Source organism: Helianthus annuus, chromosome 15 (genome assembly GCF_002127325.2).
Source record: "Helianthus annuus cultivar XRQ/B chromosome 15, HanXRQr2.0-SUNRISE, whole genome shotgun sequence".
Classification (NCBI taxonomy): Eukaryota; Viridiplantae; Streptophyta; class Magnoliopsida; order Asterales; family Asteraceae; genus Helianthus; species Helianthus annuus.
This window is the reverse complement of record NC_035447.2, coordinates 2,139,963-2,167,169: the sequence shown is the minus strand read 5'-3', so window position 1 is coordinate 2,167,169 and position 27,207 is coordinate 2,139,963. Positions and strand designations below refer to the sequence as shown.

The window sequence follows — 27,207 nt, the reverse complement described above, 5'->3', positions numbered from 1 at the left end:
TAAGATGGTGTGGAGGGGTATTTATAGTGTGAATATAACATGTTGTGAAATTACGAAAATAGCCCGGCAAGAGATGATGATTGAAAAACGTTATTCTTATGTGACTATGAGTGCTTTGTGGGGGTGATAGGGTCAAATGCGTGTTCAATAGTCACTACTGTCATCACTCATTAGTAGTACGAATTGAACAAACACTTCACGCTGCATTTAAAAAGGAAGTATTATTACTTCCATGAAAAAAAACTTATGAAACTTTTTTCCTTTTTTTTTAATTACATAAGATGGTTTATAGATTGCGAACAAGTGTGTGTTATAGTTGGAAACAAATTGGATGATGGTTTATGTATAACACACAAAATGCGCTTCGCTTCTTGTGAGGGGGCGCGTGAAGTGTAACATATAGTTTGGTTTGTATACTTGTACCGGACCAATATTGTCTGTTTTGCTTATCAAAGGCTCACGATTATGTATCACGTTACTATGTGGAGATATGTTGACAATTTGTGACACGGTTCGTTTACAAAATATGATTTGACACGAAGTTAAATCATAAATGGGTTAGTGTTTTGGATAAATGGGTTAGTGACTTAGTGTTTTGGATGAATGGGCTTAGTCATTAATTGCGTATAGCGTGTCATGTTGTGTTATTGAACTAGTTACCTTTAACCGTGTTAAAGGTTACTGGTCGCGTAACCTTTTTATTAAACATGTTTGTCTTAGTGTTTTCGAACCTAACTCATTAAGATAAACATGTTGTTCAGATTCGCTACTCATGTTAAATGTGTTGCGCGTCGTGTTCAACCCTTTGTAAGATAACACGAGACATTTTTTCGGCTCTAAGCGAAGAGTTCTCAATAGATCACCAATTCTATTTGCTTTAACCTAAAACGTATCACTTTTGACGTTATGGATTTCATGATCATTGATCAGTGGTTGTGTAGACAACGGAATAGCATGAGGCAAACTCTATACTTGTTTGCACACATTGATAACACTATGGGTAGTAAACAAGTACGTAGGTGTTTGTTTTTTTTTTTCTGAAAAGCTCTGCGCAAACTCTTCTATCTGCGCCGCGCAGACATTGGTATATGCAGACTGTTTGTTTTTCCGAAGACATTTCATTAAAAAACGTATGCGCGAGCTCTTCTTGGTGCAGACTTGGCCCAGCCACTTCTAAGATCTTCTAAGGTCTGCAGAGAGTTAAACACCACCACTCACCACCACCACCACCACCACCACCGTCCACCACCCACTACCGTTCATCACCACCACCACCGTCCACCACCCACTACAGTCCACCACCCACTACCGTCCATCATCACCACCACCACCTCCACCGTCCACCGTCCATTACCACCACCACCGTCCACCGTCCATTACCACCACCACCGTCCAACACCACCACCATCCACCACCAACTACCGTCCATCACCACCACCCACCACCACCATCCAGCACCACCACCACCCACCCACCACCACCGTTCGTACACCACCACCAGTTAATTTTAGAAGTCTGCATACGTTAAAAAACAAACAACCTTCTTCTTGCACACTGCAGAGGTTTGGTTCACCTCTTCTTCTACAGATGTCTACAGACATGGTCTGCAGACTGTAGATATTTTACCTCTTAAAAGACAAACAACACCATAATGTAGCCTATGGTGTGCGAATATATGGCAAAAAAGCATCCCATGTGCGTGAATAAGTTGGATGCTGGTTTTTTTTGGTAACAGAACAAAGGCAACATCGCTTACGCATGAAGAAGGCATGTTAACCCTAGATTCTCATGTCGATCAACTTTGTTTGTTTCATCTTTGAAAAGCTCACGTTTGTATTTGGTTATCAAAGTGGAGACTTCTAATAGACTCAACCATTCAGATTCTTTTATCTAAATGCGTTTAACTTAGAATCTTCTTTCAATCATAGTTAAAAGTGCCCAAAACGGTTGTTGATATTTAAGGTTAGACCACAACAAAGGTGGTGTTTGTTTTTGTTTGTTGTTTTAAAAGATATGCACAACCCTCTTCTGTCTACACCGTGCAGACATTGCTATCTGCAGACTGTTTGTTTTTCTCAAAGACGTTTCATTAAAAAACGTCTGCAAGAGCTATTCTTGGTGCAGACTTAGCCTAGTTACTTCTAAGATCTTCTAAGGTCTGCAGAGGGTCAAACACCACCACCTTCCATCATCTACCACCGTCCATCACCACCACCACCTTCCATCACCTACCACCGTCCATCACCTACCACCGTCCCCCCACCATCACCGTCCATCAGCACCACCACTGTCCATCACCATCACCACCCACCACCACCGTCCATCACCACCACCACCACCACCATCTACCACCACCACTGTCCACTTCCACCACTCACCACCACCCACCACCACCGCTAGTGTGTTTTAGAAGTCTACATATATTTAAAAACATACAAACATCTTCTTGCAGACTGTAGAGGTTTGGTTCACCTTTTCGTCTACAAATTTCTGCAAATGTGATCAACAGACTGCATACATTTTACCTCTTAAAAAACAAACAACACATAAGAGTGAAAAACAAAGTTTTTTTTATCCTCATTTATGGAAAAAAAATATGACACATCAGCAACCTCTTTAACTCTCGTGGTTACACCCCTTGTATATTTAACGTGTTGACATTTTGCATAATCGTTTTATCTCATGTAATATAGTTTAATATGAATATAAATAAATCAAGGAATATTGGATTTTAACAATTCCAACTATTCGTCGTTGGTCACAACTATTAATATATTGGCCTCCAATGGACCCTGACTAACAAAACCCTAACATCGTTAGTGTCCGGAAAAACGTTTTTAGCCGGAAAACTCAACCTTTTCATCCCAAATCTCTTTTTAACCTTATTATGGATCTTTAGAAACCTTTTTTATAGTAAAAGCTCTAATTATTTAGGTCGCCGGAAAACTTCTTTTTTTGCCGGTAAACTTCTTTTTTGCCAGAAAACACTCATTTTTTGCTGGAAAACTCAACATTTCCGTCCCAAACCTTTTTGTAACTTTAGATCGGATCTTTATGAACCTTTTTCTAGCTAGAAACGTTATTCCAGCAACCGGAGACTAATGGCATTAGGGTTCTGTTAGTCAGAGTTCATTAGAGGCTATTATGTTAATAATTGGGACTGTCAGTGGTTATTTTTTAAGTTGGACTGTTGATGACAAACAACGAATAACTAAGATTATTACAATCCAATATTCCATAATTCAAATAGTTATTTTATCTTGCTTTGATTTTATAATTTTTTTTTATTTTGTATTTTTTTTTTTTGAGAATAATAATAAAATAAACACAGCATTAGACTATACATGTAAGAATCTAACTTACTATTTGTTTATTTCCGGGACCAATTACAGCATTAAACTATACATGTAAGAATATAAGTTACTGTTTGTTTATTTTCGGGACCAATTTAAAAGCATGAGGTTCGGACCGATGACACTTAAAACAAATTTCAACCGTACGAGTTTTAAAATGAATCGATAAAAGCATCACTTGAACAGTTCAACTTCCTTTTACGAGTTTGTTTGTTTACCTCTTGATGAGGCTCTTAATGGTTTAGATCTCTTACTGGTCCAACACTTAATGGTTCAGACTATTTGTTTCGCGAGCAGATGTCTGAATGGTTCAGACATTTGCCTCTAAATGGTTAAGCGTTATACTGAGTCTGAATGATTAATACCTCTAATCTGAATTGGTCAGACATTTGTCTCTGAACGGTTAAGCATTATACTGACTATTAATGATTTAGACATCTTACTGGCTCAGCACTTAATGGTTCAGACATCTTACTTGTTCAGTCCTTAATCCATATGAAATCGGTTTGTCATGTATTATATTGGATTTTTTTTTTTAATAAAAACAAGCAACATAAATTCATGGAGTACTGTAAATTGTATATTAAACAAACTACACATTAACGAAACACGAGTAAATAACATTGAAATTGAACTTTAGAAAATAAATATTGTTTTAAAAATTATTATATAAAAAATGTAATTTGTCCTCATGTGATTTGGTCTAGATTGTCGTTTGCCTCCGTATCTTCCACTTTTTGCCTAATGACACCATGGAGTGGACATTTCATTACATATGCACCCAAAATGTTGATTTCCGGACCCAATCACAGGGTAGCAAACTGTTATCACAACCAAACCACAGGGTTGTAGAGTGTGATGAAATGTCTACTATAAGAACGGTATCTAAACACGTTCCTGAACTGGTTGATCCGATGAGATGTGATCCAATCCTTGGTCTGCAAAACAAAACACCATTAGGACTCGTTACAGGAATGGGGTTATTCCTGTAACCACCCTCCGGCGTGAGAATAAGTATATGCTTTGTGGGAGTAAAGAGAATGTATTGAGACTACAATGTGTCTTACCTTCGTGAGAAGTCCCTCTATTTATACTTATGGGTGGTTTTAGGGTTTCCGCATATTTTAGAAAGTCGGTTAGACGACTCCTATTTTATCGAAGATTCATATGTATGGAGATATATGAGAATGTCTTCCCTATTTATGACTTATTTAATGGTTGGTGTTTGACCCGGAATGATCGGATTGGATCATTCCTCCACATCTTCTACAAGGTGTCATTAATCAAAAAGTGAAAGATCTGGATCAAACCATAGGGTGATAAATTAAACTTTATTTTTTATTTTAATATACATTATATTGATATTATTGTTAGAATAAAGTGTGATTGCTTGTATGTTTGAGTTGTTTCAGAATATTTGATTACTCTAAAAATTGTTGTCTACAAATAGTCATGAATGGAAGCTAGCAAAGTAGTTATCCAAAAGTTAAACATTATAATATTATTAAAAAATTAGAAATATTCAAAAGAGGATAATTTAATTTATTATTAGAATAAGTAGTTTAATTTGCTGTTTTGTTTGGATGGAATATTACAGAATGATGGAACTCTGTGGCTAAGGATGAGTTTGCGGTGAGGAAGTGGGACCAAAGGATAAAAGATATTTCATGGGGCGGCTTAATAATATTCATTACTCTTTGACCTAAGTTTTCTTATTATTTTAACCATTATAATTTCATCCATTGTCGATCACTCTTGCTCAATCTTATTGTTAGCTGTAGAAGCATGAACCTATACACGTCTATACTTCAATGATGATGAATACGAACATAGTCATACCTTGTTTTTTCTGTCTCGTCTCGGATTTGTAAAATCATGAAACACGTTAGAAGGGGTCAGAGATCGAGGTCTCTGGATCACCCTACGCTCAAGTCAGTATTAGACTCAATGTAGAAAAAGTTTTAGGGTTAATAAATAACCTGTAGAATATTGGAGAGGAGTTCCCTATTTATAGTTGGTGATGAATAAGGTTTCCCCTTATTCAGGATTTGTAATTGAGTTGGGATACTATTTCGCAAAATAGGAGATATGGTCTGGTCTAACTTGTAGGATCTCCATAGTTATTGGAGATTCGGTTACTTTATGATATATATTTATCATATTTAACTGACGGAATCCAAAACACTGGTATTATATAACAAAAATATCACAAATCTTATTTATTTATAAGATTTTTTATATTTATATGACCATAAAATATAAAAATACTTTCATAAATATAAAATTCTAAAAATAATCCACAATTTATCTTTTTAGTTATTTTTAAACTTTATTCTCAAAGTTAGGTGTTTTAACATTTCAGATTAAATTGCCAAAATAGTCCTTGAGTTTAAGCCACTTTTAGCACTTCAGTCAAAAAATGAAAATTTTTGTATCTGCGTCCCCCAGATTTTATTTTGTTGTCATTTCATTCAATTGGCAAACTGGGTTAGATTTTTTGTTAACTTCTGTCTTTTTATCGATTTCCTCATTTAAATTAAGGGTATAACCGTCATTTTATGCCATAATATATTTTAGTTACATGAGGAAAACTATAAAAAAGAAGAGAAGTTAACAGAAAATTCTAACCAAGTTTGTTATTTGAATGAAAATGACAACAAAAATGAAACCTTAGGCACCTAAATACAAAATTTCAAAGAACTTATTCTCAAAGTTAAGGTGCTTTTAAATTTTAAGAACTTGTTTATATCTTTTAATCAGAAAATACCTTAATTTTAGTTTTCCTTTAAATAAATAGAAATGTTAACCCTGGGACTTGTCTCAGTGGTTATGCAATGAAGGGATAAGGCTTGGGATCTTATGGTCTCAAGTTCGAATCCTGGAGCACACCCGAGTTTTCTATTACAGTGCATTTACTCCAGAGAGTCCTGACTCTTGTGGAGGATGCAACTACCGGAGATGATGGTGGGCTGGAAATTTTCTCGGGGAGCGCCAAGCCAAACTCTGATGCCAAGCGTGGGTCTGGTTAAGACAAGAGTGGGGTGGAGGGCCTGCTAAGCGGGTGCGATATCTATCGCCTGTTGTAGAATATCTTCGTTCAAAAAAAAATAGAAATGTTATTACAATGATTTCGTTAAAGTGGTAAGAATTATATTTTTCACAAATATCTTTCGACATAAAAAAATATTCGTATATCGACCTAGTCATCTTAATGTAAATAAATCACCATATAAATTACTAGTATAACCGTCTTATGACACGTTCGAACTGTCCCGTGAAAAAATAACTAGATTTATAAATTAATTATTTCTTTTAAATGGACTGGTGTGACAATTTTACTAATAAAGTAGCTCATAAGAAACCGATATAATCAAGAAACCCATCGTCACGTGATCAATATTCCAAATAAACCGATTTTAAAAACATCGCATTAGACATATTATATTGTACTAACATTTTGCTATATATATAAAAATCAAAGAACAAGAACAAAAATAACTAAAATTAAACTAAAAAATAATTAATTCGACCGTTGTTAGTTAATATGTAAGCATATTTGTTAGACGGTTGATCCATTAATATTTATTTATATGTCCACAAAGTTTTTGATAGGTGTTCATATAACTTTAGTGTTATTCCAAGTTTTTGATAAGTGTTCATATAACTTTAGTGTTATTCCATTAATGATGCTCATACTCAACGATGTTGGTGGCAGAATTTGAACCTTTAAATTAAAAGGGTCGAAAATATATGTTTAATTGGAGCTTTTAAATTATGAAATAATTTTCAAAGGTAACTAACTAAACTTACACTTTTAAGCCTGAAAACACGAGAGGTAGGCCTCTTCTGGCTCTTACTAAGTTCCACCCATGCACGTAGCATTATTGCTTCTCGGTGTTGATTGATGTTTACTGACCATTTATTCAATCTCTCGTATTATCGGGTCCACCTAGCAGATCTGTTTGACCGGCTTTATCATTCACTTCTTTACAAATGCCTACATCATTAACCAACTACATTATTTTCTTTGTTAAACATTCACCATCCGCACTCCTTAACAGGGGCGCAACTTTGTAGGGGGGGGGGGGGGGGGCGACTCCCCGAACTTTTCGCTCAGTAGTGTCCGGTGTGTGGTTTTCGTATATAATTTTTTAGGTATATACGTTTTCGACCCTCCGGTTTTATAATTTTTTTTAGGTATATACGTTTTCGACTCCCGATCAGAAATCTCAAACTTCGCTACCGCTCCGCGAGTCAGTAAGTTGATAAGTTATGATGTTATAGAACATAGGATGAGGATCATCACAGAACACTAACTATTGCGAGAACAAAAAGAACAACTCTAAAACACCAAATTTTGAGACTTAAGTTTCATGTTTTTTTTTAAATTTTATGTTTCTTACATTCATATGTGTAATATTATATATGCATTAAAAATCATATTTTTTTTACCTACACGTAACTTACATACATGTTGGTAATTTAACCGACACATAACCTGCATATGTGCAGGTTATACAAAAAGTGAAAATTTTTCATATTTTGTTTTGAATTCTAGTGTAAAAAACAATAAATCTTACATTTGCAATATTTTTATTTACTTTTTAGGTTTTAGGATTAAAAAAAAATAGATAATTCATTGTGTTCTACGTGTTCTTGCAATATTTTGTGTTCTGCATAGAACATTCCCCATAGAATATAATACATTAAATATTAAATATTTCATCATCCGTACCATTGAGTCATTAAAATTAATAACTTATAGAATATAATAAATATATTGTCGTATTCATGTTATAGAATATAATATATTGTCGGATTCGGGAACTTTTCTTGAGTAGAAACTAGAAATGAGTCGACAAAGAACAGTTATATTATGTAAAACATTATGTTATGATTCGGAAAAAAACACAGGATGATAACAACAAATTGTTTTATGAAGAAGTCCTCTTTAGGAAAACATAATTTTGTATACTAATAAAGAGCTAAATGCAAATTGTATCCAGATAAGTGGTGGAAAGCTTGCATTTTTTTTTGGGAAATACAGGTTCAACTCCTACTTAGTGCAGAGTGAGAAATTAGTGGGCAATAATAAGAGACCCAGGAAACCTTGTTCGATCCTTGAGCTAAATGGATTTTACCAGTAATTTCACCGCCGTGCCTACGGACGGGTGGGTTATCGGGTTTTCCCAAGAATTGGTAAATTATAAAAAAAATCAAAACCCACATGCCACCAACATGAAAAGTTAGGCATGTTAAAGTGAAAATTTCGCATGGGCTGTTTTAAAACCCTAAATAAGTATGTTATACACATAATCACGCACATTATAAAAAAATAAGGAATAACGCGCGTCTCAATCTTCTGCTCACGTATATTCTACACTTTAACTATAATAAGAGTTAACTGCCATTTTCGTCCTTGTGGTTTACTGGAAAATGCCACTTCAGTCCAAAAAAATTGCGCCAGTTCCGTCCTCAACGTTTTTGAAACGTGTCACTTCAGTCCAAAAAGATAACGCCTTGTGCCAGTTTTGTCCTCAACGTTTTTAACGGCGCGTTATCTTTTTAGACTGAAGTGACACGTTTCAAAAATGTTGAGGACGGAACTGACCAAAAATATTTTGGACTAAGGTGACATTTTCAACCAAACCACATGAAGGAAAATGACAGTTAATTCGGTAGTAGTAGTAGTAATAATAATAATAATAATAATACGTAATTGTATGTTCCAAATGTAAATAAACTAGTTGATGCCCCACCCGCGTTGCAGGGCGATGACCGAATAATTAGCGAGTGTTAGTCAGCTCATTGACACGAAAAACAATTAAATCGAGTCAACCAATTAAAACAAAACACTTTTATAGTTTTGATAAAAAAAAAAAAACTAAAACAATGGCAATATTGTAATTTTTAACTGAGAGAAAGTTGTATTTTTTGACCGGGGTAAAATCGTAATTTGGCAAAAGCTAAAGTAATGGCAGTACTGTAAGTTTGAACCTAGGGCGAAATTGTAAATTTTCACATGGGCAAATTCGTAATTTTTAACTTGGGGTAACAACGTAATATAAATTTGAACTAAGGGCACAATCATAATTTTAAGCTTGAGGCAAAAGCACAATTTTGTTTTGAACCGAGGCCAAAATCGTAATTTTGAGTTTGGGGCAAAAACATAATTTTATTTTGAACGGGGGAAAAACGTAATATTGAATTGAGGGCGAAATCACAATTTTTAAACGGGGAAAAATCATATTTTTGAACAGAAGACAAAATCGTAATTTTTAAGTGGGGGCAAAAACAAAATTTTATTTTGAACTGGGGACAAAAGGGTAATTCTGAGCTGAGGCAAAACCACAATTTTATTTTGAATGGAGGGAAAAATCGTAATTTTGAGCTGGGGAGAAAAACGTAATTTTATTTTGAGCTGGGGGCAAAACCGTAATTTTAAAGAGGGACAAAAACGTGATTTTAGAATGGATATAAAATAATAAACTGGTTGGTCCAATGGGAGAGTGCCAGGCAAAGTCGTAATTTTGAATTGAGGGCAAGATCGTAATTTTGAGATAGGAACAAAAAGCGTAATTTTATTTTGAGCTAGGGGCAAAAACGTAATTTGAAAATGGATATAAAACAATAAACGTGTTGATCTAATGGGGGAGTGTCATGCAGCTGCCTGGCACTATTCCCCTATTTGGTTTTTGTATATGTAGGAAATAATAAAAAGGTTAAATGGTCGACTCTAAAGTTATATAAATCATAAATCGGATAATTGTTTGTTTAAACGTATAGTGTGATTCCACTCCCGATGTTGATATCCACCTACCATGATTGCCCATTATTGCATCTCGATGTTCATTCGCTCTTTTTAAACGACGACCTTTTTGTTCATTCGCTTTTTTTACTTTTTATTTTTTGCCTTTTATAATGCCCAAACATTTCACCATCCGTAACCATCAAATCACCCCATACATGATGCTATTATATTTTTTTAACGATAAATTTCAATTACTGACGGACTACTAAAATATCATTGTGTTACCAATGAAACCATCCGGTTATATCCATCTCTACTAGGCACTAATACAAATACACGAATTACAGAAGAAAACCTAATAAATTTGAGAACACCCTATTGTAGGAATCAAACCAAGAACCTAAGAGCATTCACATCCAATCCACTAAAAATAAACATACATTTCACTAAAAAACAACTCCTATATCAATATATTTCCACTAAAAACAAATATTTTTTCTCTCTCATTTTCAATATATATTACATTTTTCTCTCTCTTTCACTCACAACCACTTTCAATATATATTAAAAAATTATAGTGGGTGAACAGTGTCCCCCCAAATATACAGATGAACAGTAATATTTTCTCTCTCCTCCACTCACAACCACTTTTTATACTCTTTACATTTTAAAAACTCCACACACTACATATGATGGACTGGATAGAAATGCTCTAAGGTCTCTATATCTTATCTTACCCCCTAAATACCACGTTACCACAAGGTTATAAAGTCATAAACCTACTATATAATATGCAATTTTACCTGCTTTTACATAAAGCAAATAAAGAAGAAAAAATAATTATTATAATCTACTTCATAGTTCATGACGAGTTAATGGATGAGGTGATAATGTTATCTAAAGCTTGCAACTCCTTTACCTAACAAATAGACTTGTTTAATAATCTTATTAGAAGACCGCAAAAAATATTGATTAGTCCTTAAAAAATCTTTATTTTGTTACAATCTAATGTGAATGTTTCTGGTGGTAGATCCATATATTTTTTAGATTTTGTCATATTTCATAATTCGGGTGTGGTGATTTTTTTTAGGTTGTTTCAGGTCTTTAGTTCACGATTCAGCTTATGCTTAAAAACATATAAAATATCAAACTTGTATACATTGTGTTATTTTTTAGATTAGGTTTATTAAAGTCGGGCTACATTGTTTGTTTTGTTAGTTAAATTGATTTCCACATACTTATTATCATACGATTATTTACATTTCATTATCATTTTATGTTTTACTTAGTTTTAAATTTCACAGGGCTCAAATTCTATATTTTATAGTTAGTATAATAAGAAATCCTTAAGTTATATTACACAAGAGACTGGTTTTGTCTTGCCTTTGATTCGTTATGGGAGCGCTCACAACTTCCGACCAGTGATGCATCATATGTGTAAGCACATTTGGGCACATCCATTTTCTAAATTGCTGAGGCTCTCCCCGATGAGAACCCAGACTTTCAAGCACATAACAAGCCAACGTGTGTGACCTTTACGTTAGAAAAAACATGTATATAATTTCCACACATGTCATATTTGTGTTGGTATACGCTTTTTTGTCATCGATATCACATGATGGTCGTGAAATACATTTTAAAATTTGATATACTAGATTAAAAGTGGTTGAATGATTTTTTTTTCTTTCTAAAATAAAATAAGAAAATACGTACGTTTTCATGGTATCACACTAGATTAAATAAAGATGTGCTATAGTTTTAAGTACATATAAAACAAATTTAATATTTACAAGACATTGCAACAAATGTTATTTTAGAATATTACACTTCGTTAATGTTGAAATTGATCCATGAGGTAGGGCAATGCTTCATTGTAAGTTTGGTGTCCTCGTTGTACGTGTCTTGGACTAAGTTACAAATATAAAAAATAATCGTTAGAATATGAAATTAAGATTATGTCTGGATTAGGGATGAACATGGTACCCGTTCGGTACCGAAAATCTTCAAAAGCGGGTACCGGTACTGGTACTGAATATACTCAGTACGGTTCGGTACCGGTACCGTACCGGTATTTTAGTGTAAAAACTGGTAAAAACCGGCACCGAAAATATTAAAAGTCGGTACCGAATCGGTACCGAAAATGAACCCGGTTTGGTAAATTCGATACTGGTACCCGGTACCGTTTGCTCATCCCTAGTCTGGATCTGAGACAACACATTTCAAAAAATTAAGCTAGGGCTTTGAGCCGTCAATTTCTTTTTTAAACACACACGTATATTACTATATTACAATAATGTTGGGGCCCAAACTAAACCAAATGTAAAAATCGCAAGGTCACAACCCGCATCTTGTCACATGCCTGCACCTTTTGCCACATTACCACATAAAAAAAAAGTAAAGCCGCTCGTGTTAGGTTATTTAGGATGAAATTGAACCGACGGTTAAAAGAGCAGAGGAAACAAAAGTCGATTTCTCTTAAGTGGAACTTTATTGATTATGAGGCTCAACTGAATTCTCGATAGTTAATTTTTGTCTTTGGAACTCATCTATCGCTAGTCGATGCTAAGAGTTTTATGGCCTCACAAAGTAACGTTCACAACCTCCTCATTTCTGACTTCTCTCAAGTTATCAAAAATCTTCACTATGTTCTACAATACTTTTCTCATCAATTGTAGATTCACAAGATTCCACCTCCACTTTTCTACAATATGGTCTCAAAATGATTAAGCATCCTTTATGGAACTAGATATAATAAGCAGAGATGAGACTTGGGAGAGAAGTGGAGGTGAATTAACATACATCTTCCCACCAAACTAAAATCATATATAAAAAAGATGGAAAAAAGGTAGGTCAACATCAAGTGGTTTACTCGCATATCTTTCAACTTTAAATTAATTATTGAGTCAACTTGCACCAGTAGCAAGGATTTATAAATAGATAATATATCATATGTTTACTTTATTTCTAATTTAATGTAGCTACAAAAGGTTATCAAAAGTTTTATTTTTCAAAAGGTTAAAGGTTTAAAGTGCACGTATTAAAAAATCAACGATAAATGTCCGCTAATATAAACAACGATAAATGTCAGCTATCGCATTTGTTTGAAATGCACGTATTAACAAAATCAAGAATTAATTACATGGTTGTCCTCTTTGTAAACATGGTACGGATTCTAGAGATCATTTATTTTTCGTGTGTGGTTTTGCTTCTCAAGTCTGGTCGAACATAAGGATGTTGGTGGATTTGGAAAACGTTAATGATTCTTGGACTTCGATTGCGGTTTGGATGGAACGCTATTCGGATTCCAAAAGGTTCAAACACATCGTGTGTAAGCTAGCAATATCGGCCTCATCTTATTACATATGGCAAGAGCGGAATAATCGGTTGTTTACGTCAAAGGAGTGCACGGCGGAACAGGTAACCAAGAAGATTAAAAACATTGTCCGGCTCAGGCTAATGGGTTTCGTTTACAAAGGAGATTTGGATTACCAAAGGACGCTCACAAAGTGGCAGAACCTGTGTAGGGCATCGGATGAAGACCCGGGCTAAGGACCAAGATTTTGTGTTGTCCGTTTGGTAGTAATTGTTTGTTTTATTGGTAGTGTTTTGGGCTGTGTGTCGTCTTTTGGTTGTACGTTGATGTTGGTCTTGTTTTCTTGTTGCCTAGTCTTGGTATGCCGGGGCTAGTTGCGTGTGCTATGTCAGGCACATGCTTTGTTCTTATTGGTTATTTATAAAATTTACCGGGGTAACCCTTTACCCAAAAAAAAAGAATTAATTACATGGTTAGTACATGTGATTTACCTGTTTTGTCATTTTCATACCTATTTACTGAAAATTACACCATTGGTATCAACTTTTACAAATTGTTTCACCACTAGTACCCGCAGATGCTAACCATGTAATTAATTCTACAAGTGACTTTACCCACATGTACTAATACTGAAACAATTTGTAAAAGTTGATATCAATGGTATAATTTCCAATAAATAGGTATGAAAATGACAAAACAAGTAAACGATATGTAGTAACCATGTAACTAATTCTAAAATCAACAATATATGTTAAATAGACATTGTTGATTTGTTGTGATCTTTGTGAAATCATCTAGTTCCACTGGTCTGCACCAAGTCATGTATATGTAATGTATTTGTTGTGATCTTTGTGAAATCATGTATATCTAGTTCCCCTGGTCTATATACGTCATGGGCGGAACTATAGTATTAGTAGAGGTAGCACGGGCTACAACTCAACCCGATATTCGTAGTGTTATTTTTTATTTTATTTTTTCGGTTTTATACAAAGGATACCCTTAAAAAATACGAGGATAACCCTAATAAAAAAAATAGAATACTTGATTTTCGTAAAATCCAATTTTTCTTATAAGCCCAAACATTTGAAAGCCCGAAAATTTGTAGAATAATTAAGCCCGAATAATAAAATAAGCCCAAATTAACAATAATAGTTCTTATAAGCCCAAACATTTTACAACCTGAAATTAACAATAATAGTTCTTATAAGCCCAAACATTTTACAACCTGAAAATTTGTAGAATAATTAAAGTCTGAATGATAAAATAAGCCCAAATTAACAATAATAGAATTGAAAGAAGACCCAAAATATAATTGATAAAGTTAGCCCAAGACCCACGATAAAAAAAATCCAGGCTACCTCTAAATTTAATGCGCTAGCTCCGCCACTATATACGTGCATGTCTCTATAAGTTATGTGTAAGTATCTTATTTTCGTAAGTTTAAATGTATGGATCTGTAAGAATATTTATCGGAGTTAATGCACAAAACCGGTTTTTGGCCAAACCGGATCAGTTTTAAAACCGGTTCAAATAGAGTCAATGAAAGCCGAAACCGGATGAACCCAAACCAGTTCAGGTTGAAAACCACTTTATAACAAAAACCATACAATATCGGATCAGATATTCAGATCGGTTTGAAAACTGGTTTCAACGTATTATTTAACAAATGGTCTCCCAACTTATTACTCAAGAAAGAGTACAACAATTAACAAAGAAGGCAGTAATCAAAGGAATACATTAATAACATCAAGAAATAGCTATCATTCTGTTAGCATTATTACAAAAACAACACAAGCTTTGGGGTTTAGGAAAACAAATATTAGTCCAATAAGTTATCTAACAGAAAATCTAAATGAATCCTAAACGCGGTCAAAGTCAAAGATTCAAACGCCGACCCCCCAACACTAAGAAAACAAAAACGTATTGGCAAAGACGAGCTTTTCACTACTCTGCTACATACATACCCTTGGATATATGATTTCATGTGTATGTATATATTAATCACCTGATACGTAACTCTTACCCTCGTAATACTTTCTCTCACTTTCTCCTTTCCTTTCGTTACGTTTCTGAACCAAATAAAAGCACGAGAGAGGTCACAGACTCACGGTTAGTGTAAACCCGTTTTAAGATTTTATATTTTGCGTTTTGAAACTATAATTATTTAGAATAAGATAAGTAGTTGTAATAAGATAATCATTTGTTTCAGTGTTCGACAAATTCTTGTTGAATGATGAAGTAGTCGAAAAGGACATTATATAGGAAAAATTACAAGTTTTGTCCTTTATCTTAATACCACTTATCAGGCGATGTCCTTTTTAACGAATTTTGGCAAGTTTTGCCCTTTACAAGGAATTTTGTTGCACATTTTGTCCTTTAGGCTTAACTCAGTTAGATTTTCTTGTTAAATCTTGTCACCCAAGGGTATTTTAGTCTTTTTACCCATTTATTTAATATTATTTAAAAGAATAAAACAAAATATTTTAGGGTTGACTCTTGAAATAAATGGGTAAAAAGACTAAAATACCCTTGAGTGACAAGATTTAACAAGAAAATCTAACTGGGTTAAGCCTAAAGGACAAAACGTGCAACAAAATTCCTTGTAAAGGGCAAAACTTGTCAAAATTCGTTAAAAAGGACACCGCCTAATAAGTGGTATTAAGATAAAGGACAAAACTTGTAATTTTTCCCATTGTATATGATGTTAATTGATACTGGAGAAAAAGGTGACGTGACTCCCGTTTAACCAGCTATATAACCGGTATAAAGGTTATCTGGCAATGTCCATTTTATAGGGGGTCAATTGCATGAAATGCTAACAAAGGAAAAGTTTGTTACATACAGCTTGTAAAAAATATTACATAAAATGACAGACAAGAAAAGTTGTTACATTTTCATGTGATAACCCTTTTAAATATAAAGATTTATGTTTTTTTTAACTATAACAATAATAACATTTTTTATAAAAGGTGTATATTGATACGTAGGATTGTAAATGAGTCGAGCTCGAACTCAGTTTGTGCTCAGGGACGGGATTCAGGGCCGGCTCAACCATTTTGGTGGCCTAAAGCGAATTAAAAACTCGAGGCCTCTTTTTTACAAAAAAAAAAAAAAAAAAAAAAAAAAAAAACACTATTTGAAAAAAACCCTTCTTTACCCGGGCTTGGGACCGACAAAATAAACTTAAAGGTTTATTATTGGCAAAGTTAATTTAATTTTTTTGTATTTTTATATATTTTTTATATGTATAAAGATAAGTTCAGCCCAACCCAAATATCATATATAATTTTTTTTTAAGTTAGAGGCCCTATGATTTGGAGGCCTAAAGCCCAAGCCTCAAAATTCTTGGGCTTGGGCCAGCCCTGACGGGATTGTCAGTTTATAAATTATTATATACAAATGTATTATCTATTTCCGTCAATATATATATAAAAATATATTATCTTTTAACAAGCCAAACCCGAGTAGCTCGGCTCAGTTACAGTTGCACCCTGCTTATAAAAAATTATGCATTTCAAGGTTAGTAATAGAACCTGATAAGCTTCATGATTTGATACAATCCTCTTTATTATTGTGCTTGTAGTGATGTCAAGAGGACTTTCTAACACTTTCAAGATGTCCATACTTCTTGGAACGTCATACGGATCACGACTATCCTGTCAGATCAACACGACAGAATAGTAAATGTCAGAGCAGTAAAATGAGCTTTACGTATTCTCTAATTTAGTAACAACATTAGAAGTTTAAGGACTATAAGTGTGACTCCATAAGGAATAAAATTGAAAAGTTTAAGGACCATAAGTGTGACTCCATAAAGGGTAAAATGGTCCTTATAAAAGGATTTCATAGCTGAACTGTCAGATGCTATAAGTTTTAATTTGAAGCACCATCTATGTAAAGAGTTAATTACTGTTTTGTCCCTGTGGTTTGTCAAAAATCACTATTTCAGTCCATTAGTTTAAAAAGTGCGATTTCAGTCCTTGTGGTATCATTTTCGAAACTATTTCAGTCCACCTCGTAACCATTTCAGTCCCTGTACTAAAAGAATAAATGGATTGAAATGGTTACGAAAGTGAAATCACAGGGACTGAAATCGCAATTTTTAAACTAATGGACTGAAATAGTGATTTTTGACAAACCACAGGGACGAAAACAGTAATTAACTCCTATGTAAAATTGACAATTTAAGGACGAAAATCATAAGGATGTTTGACGTAGTTTTTCGCTCAAGCACTTCTTGCACGTATAGTGTGGTCGGCATGACATCAACCAGTGCCACGACAACAAATTACATATACAGTTAATAAATATGAAGTTGGTTGTTAAATAGGTACTAAAATATGTAGTTGGTTGCTAAAATCAGGAAAAGTAGGGGTGTAAACAAGCCCAGAGGCTCGAGAGCTACTCGTGATCGGCTCGGTTAAAAGCTCGAACGAGCTGAGCCTTAATGAGCCCGAGCCCGAGCTCGAGTCTGAAATACAAAGCTTGTTTAGGCTCGCGAGCCTAAACGAGCCTATACAAAATTTTATTTTTTTATATATAATATATTAATAATGGTGATAACATTGATGAGTCAAGCTAGAGCCGAGCTTTGGCTCGTTTAAGCGATGTTGAAGGAGCTCGAGCCGAGCTTTTAGCTCATTTAAGGTTGTTCTCAAAATCGTTCAAGTCGAGTCGAGCCGAGCTCGAGCTTTGGGTTTTACTCGCGAGCTGAGCTCGAGCCTGGTCGAGCTCGAGCTCGGCCCGGCTCGAGCCTGGTCGAGCTCGAGCTCGGCCCGGCTCGTTTACACCCCTAAGGAAAAGAGTAACTAACATTCATGTCTATTCTGTGTAGTTTGACATAAATTTACCGTACCTTTAAATAATCATCATCTTCTGCCACTGTCCCGTGTACAACCAAAGAGATATTAAAGGTTGTGATCTGCATAATTTAGTTTGAAATAAGAGCTGTTAAACCTGTTTTTAAGCGCACATGTATGAAGTTTGGAACTACATTGATAGAAAGACGGTCTCAAAGAAAAGCGTGACATCCGATTGGTACTTTAATGTTAGTTTTTGACTACTGATACACAAAAGAGAAACTATAAGGGAAGTGAAAATTATACTGTTAATTACGAGATAACGATAAAGTTGTAGTGCAAATTAATGTATTTGTTAATAGAAGTAAAACAAAAATCCCTATCGATTTGAAAATCAACACAGATTTCATTTATCTATATCCTTCTAAATTTCGTCAATGTCAACTAAAAATATCATATTACCTATTCCACGTTCCACAGTAAATAGAAAAATTAGTTACTATGAACTATGAAGTATGAACAAACATTATGCGCAAATAGGTGTGTCAAACGGGTCGTGTTCGCGGGTTCAACCCGACTTGAACGGAAAAAACTTTGGACGAACCCGAACACGACCCGAACCCGAAAATCGTGTCATACATATGAACCCGAACACGACCCGAAAATTTGCGAGTTGACCCGAACACGACTCGTTCAACCGAATTTTTAATTATTTTTATTTTTTTTTGCAAGCTAATATATTAAAATTAAAATTTTACTAAGAAAAGCACAAACGTATATAATACAATTACATTTTAATTGTAAAACCTTATGTCAATTTCTCTTTTTTAAGTTATAATTATGGCATAAAATACACACCCAATTTAACTAATGACATAAATATATTATTAAAAAAACATAATATGAATGAGTTAAATGGGTCAACCAACCCGACCGGGTTGACACGAACCGACCTGTTTACCTGAATGGGTTCGTGGGTTCAACCTGTAACTGACCCGGCCCATTTAGACTAAACCCAAACCTGTGACTTTCGTGTTAGGTTCGTGTCGTGTCAGAAATTCACACCCCTATGCGCAAAGATGTTTCACAGTTAAAACACTGTTTTTCTACTGGTTTGTTCAGCGAAACACACCGCTAGAACTTGTTTTATTCTATTTAGTATTTACTATAAAACGGGTAAATATGAAATCTTAAAAGATCTATATGTTCGACTTTCAAGACCACAATGTAACGTTGTTTAGAAAGCGAAATAGGAATAAATGTTGTGTCTTTTCAAATGAAAGAAAGTTGAAAAAAACTAGAATTGTGATTTAACTAACCATATCTTTCGAAATCTCCCATGGAGCACCAATAATAACCTCATCCACATACTGACAAGCCAAAACACTTAAGCTTCGTTCATGGAGATTCATGATTGGACGGTGGGCCCCTCTATTAGCACTGAATGAATAATCAAACAAAAACAGTACATGAAGAAAAAACATTAATAGGTTATAAAACAATTTATGTAAGCTTTGCAGCCAAAAACAATACAATGGATAAATGTCAACACTCAAATCTGACACTTTTCCTTGACAATTGACTATAATTCTGATAGCTTTAATCCCACTTACCACCAACTTAAAGTTTATTTTAATATTAATATTTTAATAATCATGAAAAGAAATTTTAAAATGTATTTAAAATTTTGTTTGCGGTGAATTCCGTATTAGTTTTTCATACTATATGTAGGTAAACGAGTAACTTGCTTCAAGCTAGCACATAACTTCATAAAAAGTATTAATTTTTTTTATTTACAATAGAGTAAATTGCCATTTTAGTCCAAATAGTTTTTTCTTGCCATTTTAGTCCAAATAGTTATGTTTTTGCCATTTTAGTCCCTGACTTTTGTCATTTTTTACCATTTTCATCCAACCCACTAACTCCATTCAAAAAAATTAGTTAACTTAGGTGAATTTTGGTCAAACCACATTTTTCTTTCTTTTTTTGCAGGTGCGATGGTATGGGGATGGTGTTGTGCCGGTTTACAGTGAATATGATGGCGGTGGTTGTTGGTTTTACGATGATGGCGGTGGTGTTGGTTGATGACGTGGGTGGCGGAAAAGTGGCCGGTGGTGGTGGAAATGGTGGGTGGGTGGGTGGTGACAGTGCAGGCAGGTGGTGGCGATGATAGAAGGTTGTGATGGGATGGGTGGTGGGAGGTGGTGGTGGTCGATGAAAATGGCAAAAAATGACAAAAGTCAGGGACTAAAATGGCAGAAAACAAAACTATTTGGACTAAAATGGCAAGGAAAAAGCTATTTGGACTAAAGTGGCAATTTTGGTCAAACCTCAGGGACTAAAATGACAATTTACTCTTTACAATAAACATTTTTGTAAGATAGATCAAATAAGATCGAAATACTCAATAAGAAGCTAAGAACTAATCAAAGTTTTGAATTCAATACATATATGTCAACAAACTCATTGAAGCGTTTATCAAACTTCAAAGCATTTTCCAATGGAAAAAGTAGAGCGATTCAGAGATGCATATATGCATATAGAGAGGGAGAGAGTGTCATACCTCACAGTTTGATCTGTGTGGATCCCAACAAGTAGAAAATCTCCGAGCTCACGTGCGAGTCTTAGAATCTGTGAAAACACAATTACCTTTATAGTCAAGACTCAAAACACAAAAGATGCATAAACAAACTTAACAAAAAATGTTTGTCAAAATATCAACTACTGGAATCCTGATCATGGAAGTCTAAAATATTAGTTTGTTAAGTGACACTTGATGTGAAACAGGTAGGGGTGCAAACGAGCCGAGCGGCTCGCGAGCTACTCAAGATTGGCTCAAGAAGAAGCTCGAAACGAGCCGAGCCTTATCGAGCCCGAGCCGAGCTTGAGCCTCTAAACAAAGCTCGTTTGTTTATCGAGCCCGAGCTCGAGCCTCACATGTGAAGCTCATTAGGCTCGTCGAGCCTTAGTGTAAACGAGCCGAGTCGAGCTTATTTAAACTTGTTTACAAGCCGACCTCAAACCTAAAAATAAGCTTATTTAGTAAACGAGTCCGAGCCCGAGCTTTATTTATCGAGCTCGCAAGCCTAAAAAGTCTATTATTTATATTATTTTTGTTTAACATACTAATTAACAGATAATAAACGAGCCGAGCCCGAGCCGAGCTCGAGCTTGAGAAAATACAAACGAGCTCGAGCGTTGAAAACAAAGCTCGAATCGAGCCGAGCTCGAGCCCGAGCTCTCATAAGTTAATCGAGCCCGAGCTCGAGCCTGGCCGAGCTCGGGCTCGGCTCGGCTCGTTTGCACCCCTAGGGACTCAAACAGGCATTGGTTTCATACCCTTCCTTCTAAGAGTTCAAAATTCCATATAGCGTTCTGAATCTCTCATAATATCATATTTACCCTTTCAAAACTCCAGAAATATCAAATTCATTCACTCCATAGTAATTAACAATAAAATTAATTAACTATAACAATCTGTTTCACAGGAAACAACGGATAGGAAAACAACATTAATACAGTGAAACATACTCATATAAGCAACTCATCTTAATTTAGTTACCATGGAATGACTAAATATCATATTTTTTTTTGTTTTCAAAGGGCAAATATAATATTACAAAATCCAGAACGACGTATATAGAAATTTGAACCTTTAAGAGAATAAATAAGACATTGTCAAAAAAATAAGGCAAATTGGAAAATAATAATTCCAGCATTTTGAAATTGGCCAATAATAATCCCAAGTCAGGAAATAGCCAATAATAATCCCACCTCGTCCATTTTTGGAAAATAATACTCCAAATACTGACGTGGCACTTTTGTCGTTTAGTGACTGTGGAGTATTATTTTCCAAAAATGGACGAGGTGGGATTATTATTGGCTATTTCCTGACTTGGGATTATTATTGGCCAATTTCAAAATGCTGGGATTATTATTTTCCAATTTGCCAAAAAAAATTATAACAATAACTAAGCAGTTATCTAGTATAAGAATAAGCCTACCTCCACATGTCCAGCATGGAACAGGTCAAATGCACCATCTATATAAACTATACGAGCATTAGGTCCAGCTCCCTGTAAAAAAAAGCAGTATGCGCATTAATCCTTTTCTAATTTAGGTGTTCTAGAAGGATGCATGCACAATTTAGCAGATAATTACACCCCAACACACACACCTAAAAAACTTTCCATGCATAATCAAGTCCTTTGCAATAGACGACTAAAAGTAGATATAAAAGATCAAAATGGTATGAGCATCAATATAGTCGATATTATCGGTACCGATATTCTGACCAATGTTTTGCACCGATATCTCGGCAGGAGACCGATAACCGATATATCACCGATCTGTGTATTTTTGGAAAACTAGAGACCCAATCCAAAATTTTGGTAAACCACGGGGACCATCTGCGTATTTTTTGAAAACTAGAGACCAAATCCAAAATTTTGGTAAACCATAGGGACCATCTGTGTGCTTTACTCAATTTATTATCTTCACTTCACTGGGATTTCCCTGAAAATCTTAATAATTTATGATCCTTTGCGGCTTTGCCTTTTGTAATTGAAACGGTAGCAAATTAGCAATAACTTTCTCAATTCCTATAGCTTCATGAAACAATACTGGCCTAGAAATGTGAGATATATAGTCACATTTATTTATAATCACTTCATTATTAAGATGTAAGAGGACAACTTTCTCTCTACCTACTACCTAGTACCTACAATCATGGTTGTAAAACAAGGTTTCCAAGGCCGAGTATTCCGCGAGTAGTTGCTACAAGGTAGGCTGCCGAGGCGACTTTCTTCGACTCCGCCTAATTACTCGGAGTCGGTCAAACGCGGTCAACCTTGGCCAAAATTGGATCTAGTAGGTCAACTCGGGCCTAGTTTGACTTAAATAATAATAAAAATAATTTCTATGCCTATCATATTAAGAAATGAATATCATTTTCACATATTATGTTATAAATATTAGAAAATTTATGTTATTTGACATATATTTAATCTCCAAAAAGTAATTTCTTTATAATTTATCATGTCCGAGTACTCTCCGCCTAGACCGAGTACTCTCAACTCCCCGGTCGACCGACTAGGGAGCACCTAGCGACTTTTGCAACCATGCCTACAATAACCAAAGGGCTTGTAGCCTAGTGGTACCAGCATAAGAAAATCAATACTGCAAATACAATATAGCTATCAGCCTCTAGAAAACTGCAAATACTATATTTATGAGCACCTTTTCATTGGAAAACTGAACGATCCTGCGAGAAGTAGGAAGAAAGTGAGAAACACGGGTCCTGCTACCAGAGCCACCATCATCATATTTCTGGTTGTGACCATGGCTAAATTGTCTTTGCAAAGAAGCATGACTGGGGCTCTCACTACTTGTTCTCTCCCTTACACAAAGAAGCATACGACCTGTATTTGTCACATTTCCAATAAAATCAAATCACAAACAATTAAGCGGGACCCATTTCCATTATGTGATGATGATGAGAAATTCGCGGGTAACATTATAAACCAAACAAGAAATTATCTAAATAGGAGTCTTGAAATTATCTCCTACTTAGGTTAATATTAGTCGGGAAATTGTCTAGAAAAAACTGTGGACTTTTGTTAAACCACAAGTTCCTAAACTTTATGTTTGCATGTTTATATGCTTCAACTTCTGAAATTCAACAATAAAGTCTACAGATTTTATTTTTAACGTAAGTTTTTGTTTACATAATTAACAGAACGGTCTTTTTTGCATATGATTACTTTTTAAAAGGACCACTTTGTTAGGTTTTTAAAGACGAGAGAATAAATAATACAAAAAATAAAGTTTTCCCACTTATGTGCGAATTTACTTGAACTTGAAGTCCATAGGGATTTTCTAACAAATACACATGCTAGTATTGGAATTATCTAACTAATTTCCTATTACTCTTATTATTGCTCTACTAAAAATAGGAGTGGTCATTAGTATAGGTTTTCATTATGTTATGTTTGGATTAACTTAACGAAAAAGAGTCTCAGAAGTATTCCCGATTCTGTGTTCTTATTTTCTGGCACATGCATATTATACCCCCCCGCGAAAAAAAACAGTCCCAGAATGTATATAAACTGTAGAAATTTACCAACAATATCTGTGCTTGATACCCCTTCTGTTCTTTTTATTTGCTTATAGCGGCCCGCTTTCTTTGCAAGGGCATATGCATCAGTTCCATCAGGGAGAATGCATGGATCATCTCCATGAATAATATAATCTATATTGTACTCATCAAACAGTTTCCTCATAAATTCTTCAGTTATAGCATAAGGTGCATCAGGAATGACTTCATCAACCCACTTCACAGCACTAACCATAAGCATCCTAAGATAAAGAAAAAAAAGGTGAAAACCATATTCTTAATGTATTTGATGTCATAATATATATAATCATCTATATAGATAACACATATTTTTATATATATATGCTTACCTCGTTATATATTGATGTGGATAATATTCATTTTTTTATTATCTGTTTGGAGAATTACGGGGTAGAGTAGCACTCAAATAGAAGAATGGTGGAAGAAAAAACAGAAATCAATCAGAACCTTAAGGAAACACACAACAAAACAGAATTTTAGAGCAAATAACTTGAACGGGTAAAACCTTTATGCATAATATTGGTTACAAGCCAATAGAATATGCAAAAGAGCTTCGATACAAGCTACATACGCACAGTTGGTATACTAATGGCATGGAAAGAACCAGAAGAAAAAAAAAAACTAACACATAAAAAGCTCAAGGGGTCGACATTTATGTTAAAATATCAATTTTAAACCTTTTTATGTTGTAGTCACGTGCACGGTGAACGCCATTACATATTAGCGGCATCCATCCTATGTTGTCTAACTTTCTCATAATTTTTGTCTATGCAACAAGCCGCATTGATTCAAGAATCACCCAGATAAAGCGAAGCATGGAAAACTTTAATCACCACACATGGAATTGGAACAGTTAATTTATTATCTTGTGATCCCTTTTAGGATTACTACAATGCAGTTTTTTAACCGTATTAAATAGATACGATACGAAATAGTACACTTCCTAAATATAATCCCTAAAGTATTGATTTTCAGTAAATAACAAGAATCATCCATACCTGTAAAACCCTGGCTGCTATACGATTCTAGCTTTAAGATACTCTTTTTCACTCTACTAATGGTATCTATATTACCAAAATGATAACACATAATTGAACACGTTACATGCCCTAACAATCCAAACCTAATAAAAAGAAGTAGACCTAACAAGATGACTAAACAATCAACAACCCATATGCATCAACTAATAAACGTATCGTGATTCAAACATGACATGTAACCTAATCTAGAACTAATCAACATTTGGATAAATACGATATTAAGTTTAAGATCACTATTCTTCACTCTTAACAAATAATAGACCTAACAAGATCATCAAACAATCAAACCAAATGCCTCGGCCCTCAACTAATCAACATAACAACAACAACAACAACATCAGCTAGACACATGATTCAAACATGACATGTAACCTAATCTCCAAATTAACCTAAAACACACATCATTTCACCAAATCATGCCAACGCCGATCTCAGATATAACAAATCCAACAATTAAAAAGACACTAAACTGAAATTGAAATGTGAAATGAGCATCATCTACAGAACGTTTCACAAAGAGGTGTTCGCCTATACTGTTTCAACTTTTTTCACTCTACTAATGGTATCCATATTACTAAAATGCCCCAAAACTCTAAAACCTAACAAAAATAGACCTAACATTCTAACAAGATCATCATCATCATCATACTCAGTAAATCTCATCAATAGCAAAGCTAAGGTAGGGTCTGAGGAGGGTAAGATGTAGACAGCCTTACCTCTACCCCGTAGGAATAGAGAGGCTGCTTCCAGTGAGACCCCCGGCTCGATAGTAGTTTTGCATCAAGCCTTGGACACAAGGCACATAACACTCAACAATAGGGACAAAGGCCGATTAGTGCATGTACCCTTTTGTCTTTCAGCTATCAACGCCGCCACATGATGCATGATTAACCATCCCCTCTTTTAACGTTATTTTCACAAAATTAGTAAATTAACGTTAAAACTAGTGCACTTTCACTTCCCCCCCCCCCCCCCGAGCGTCCACACATATATACATTATATGTGCATACCGCAAGCTGGGCTAAATACATGATTCAATCATCACAACAACAAGAGCTAGATACATGATTCAATCACATGTAGAAACCATTAACATTTGCATCAATCTCCAAATTAACCTAAAACACACATCATTTCACCTAATCATGCCAACTCAGATCTCAAAGCTAACCTAATTGGCTAATTCAACAATCAAACAAACACTAAAGCTGAAATTAAAACTGAATCTGAAACGAGGAACATGAACAATACCTTTCATTGAGAGGCGTAACCGGAGGTCCTTTATTCACAATAATTTCCTCATCACTAACAACACCTACAATCAACTGATCTCCGAGAGCACGAGCTTGCCGGAGAGCGTTACAGTGACCGTAATGCATCATATCGAAACAACCGTCCATGTATACACGAACAGGCCTCTTCTTCTTCCGTTTTCCGACGATGTTTAACGGAGAATATTCCGGCCAAGCGGCGGTTACCGCCACCACCGATAAGCCTGCCACCAGACCTCCGATTAACCATGTGGATAGGAATCGCTTCGAAGTTTCTAGACCTACATCTGAACCCATCTTATTGTTTGTTGTTTGTTCTCTGGTGGTGTTGCAGATTGTTGTTGTTTGAGAGAATTGGTGTTACAAATATGGGTTTCTTTTTTTTTTTTTTTAACGCTTTTTGTATGTTTGCTTTTTCTCTCTGTGTGTGTGGCTTGGCTTTTCTTTTTATTCTTCTTTTTCTTTTGAGTTAAATGTGATTTTAGTCCCTGTGCTTTTGGTTATTTTGCCAGTTTAGTCAAAGGTTTCATTTTTCATCTATGGG

At 34.9% G+C, this 27,207-nt stretch overlaps 1 protein-coding gene across 1 annotated transcript; it reads right to left on the bottom strand.

The window, feature by feature from the left end:
• Positions 1-15,122: 15,122 nt before the first annotated feature.
• On the bottom strand, positions 15,123-27,095 carry LOC110909990 (ethanolamine-phosphate cytidylyltransferase). Its single transcript, XM_022154712.2, has 9 exons — positions 26,644-27,095; positions 24,338-24,573; positions 23,455-23,636; positions 22,221-22,292; positions 20,780-20,847; positions 19,536-19,656; positions 18,273-18,338; positions 16,951-17,073; positions 15,123-15,486 (listed from the first exon to the last, which is right to left on the bottom strand). Exons 1-9 carry the CDS (start codon positions 26,958-26,960, stop codon positions 15,415-15,417), a joined length of 1,257 nt encoding a protein of 418 aa, XP_022010404.1. The 5' UTR covers positions 26,961-27,095; the 3' UTR covers positions 15,123-15,414.
• Between the last annotated feature and the right edge of the window lie 112 nt (positions 27,096-27,207).

Excerpts from the sequence above, each read along its gene's own strand:
- LOC110909990 (XM_022154712.2), bottom strand. The coding sequence starts at position 26,960 with ATGGGTTCAGATGTAGGTCTAGAAACTTCGAAGCGATTCCTATCCACA. Across the intron at positions 20,848-22,220 it reads TCCATGCTGGACATGTGGAG|ATTCTAAGACTCGCACGTGA; the intron begins GTAGGCTTATTC and ends GTGTTTTCACAG. Across the intron at positions 15,487-16,950 it reads CAAATCATGAAGCTTATCAG|AAACGTAACGAAAGGAAAGG; the intron begins GTTCTATTACTA and ends TATTTGGTTCAG.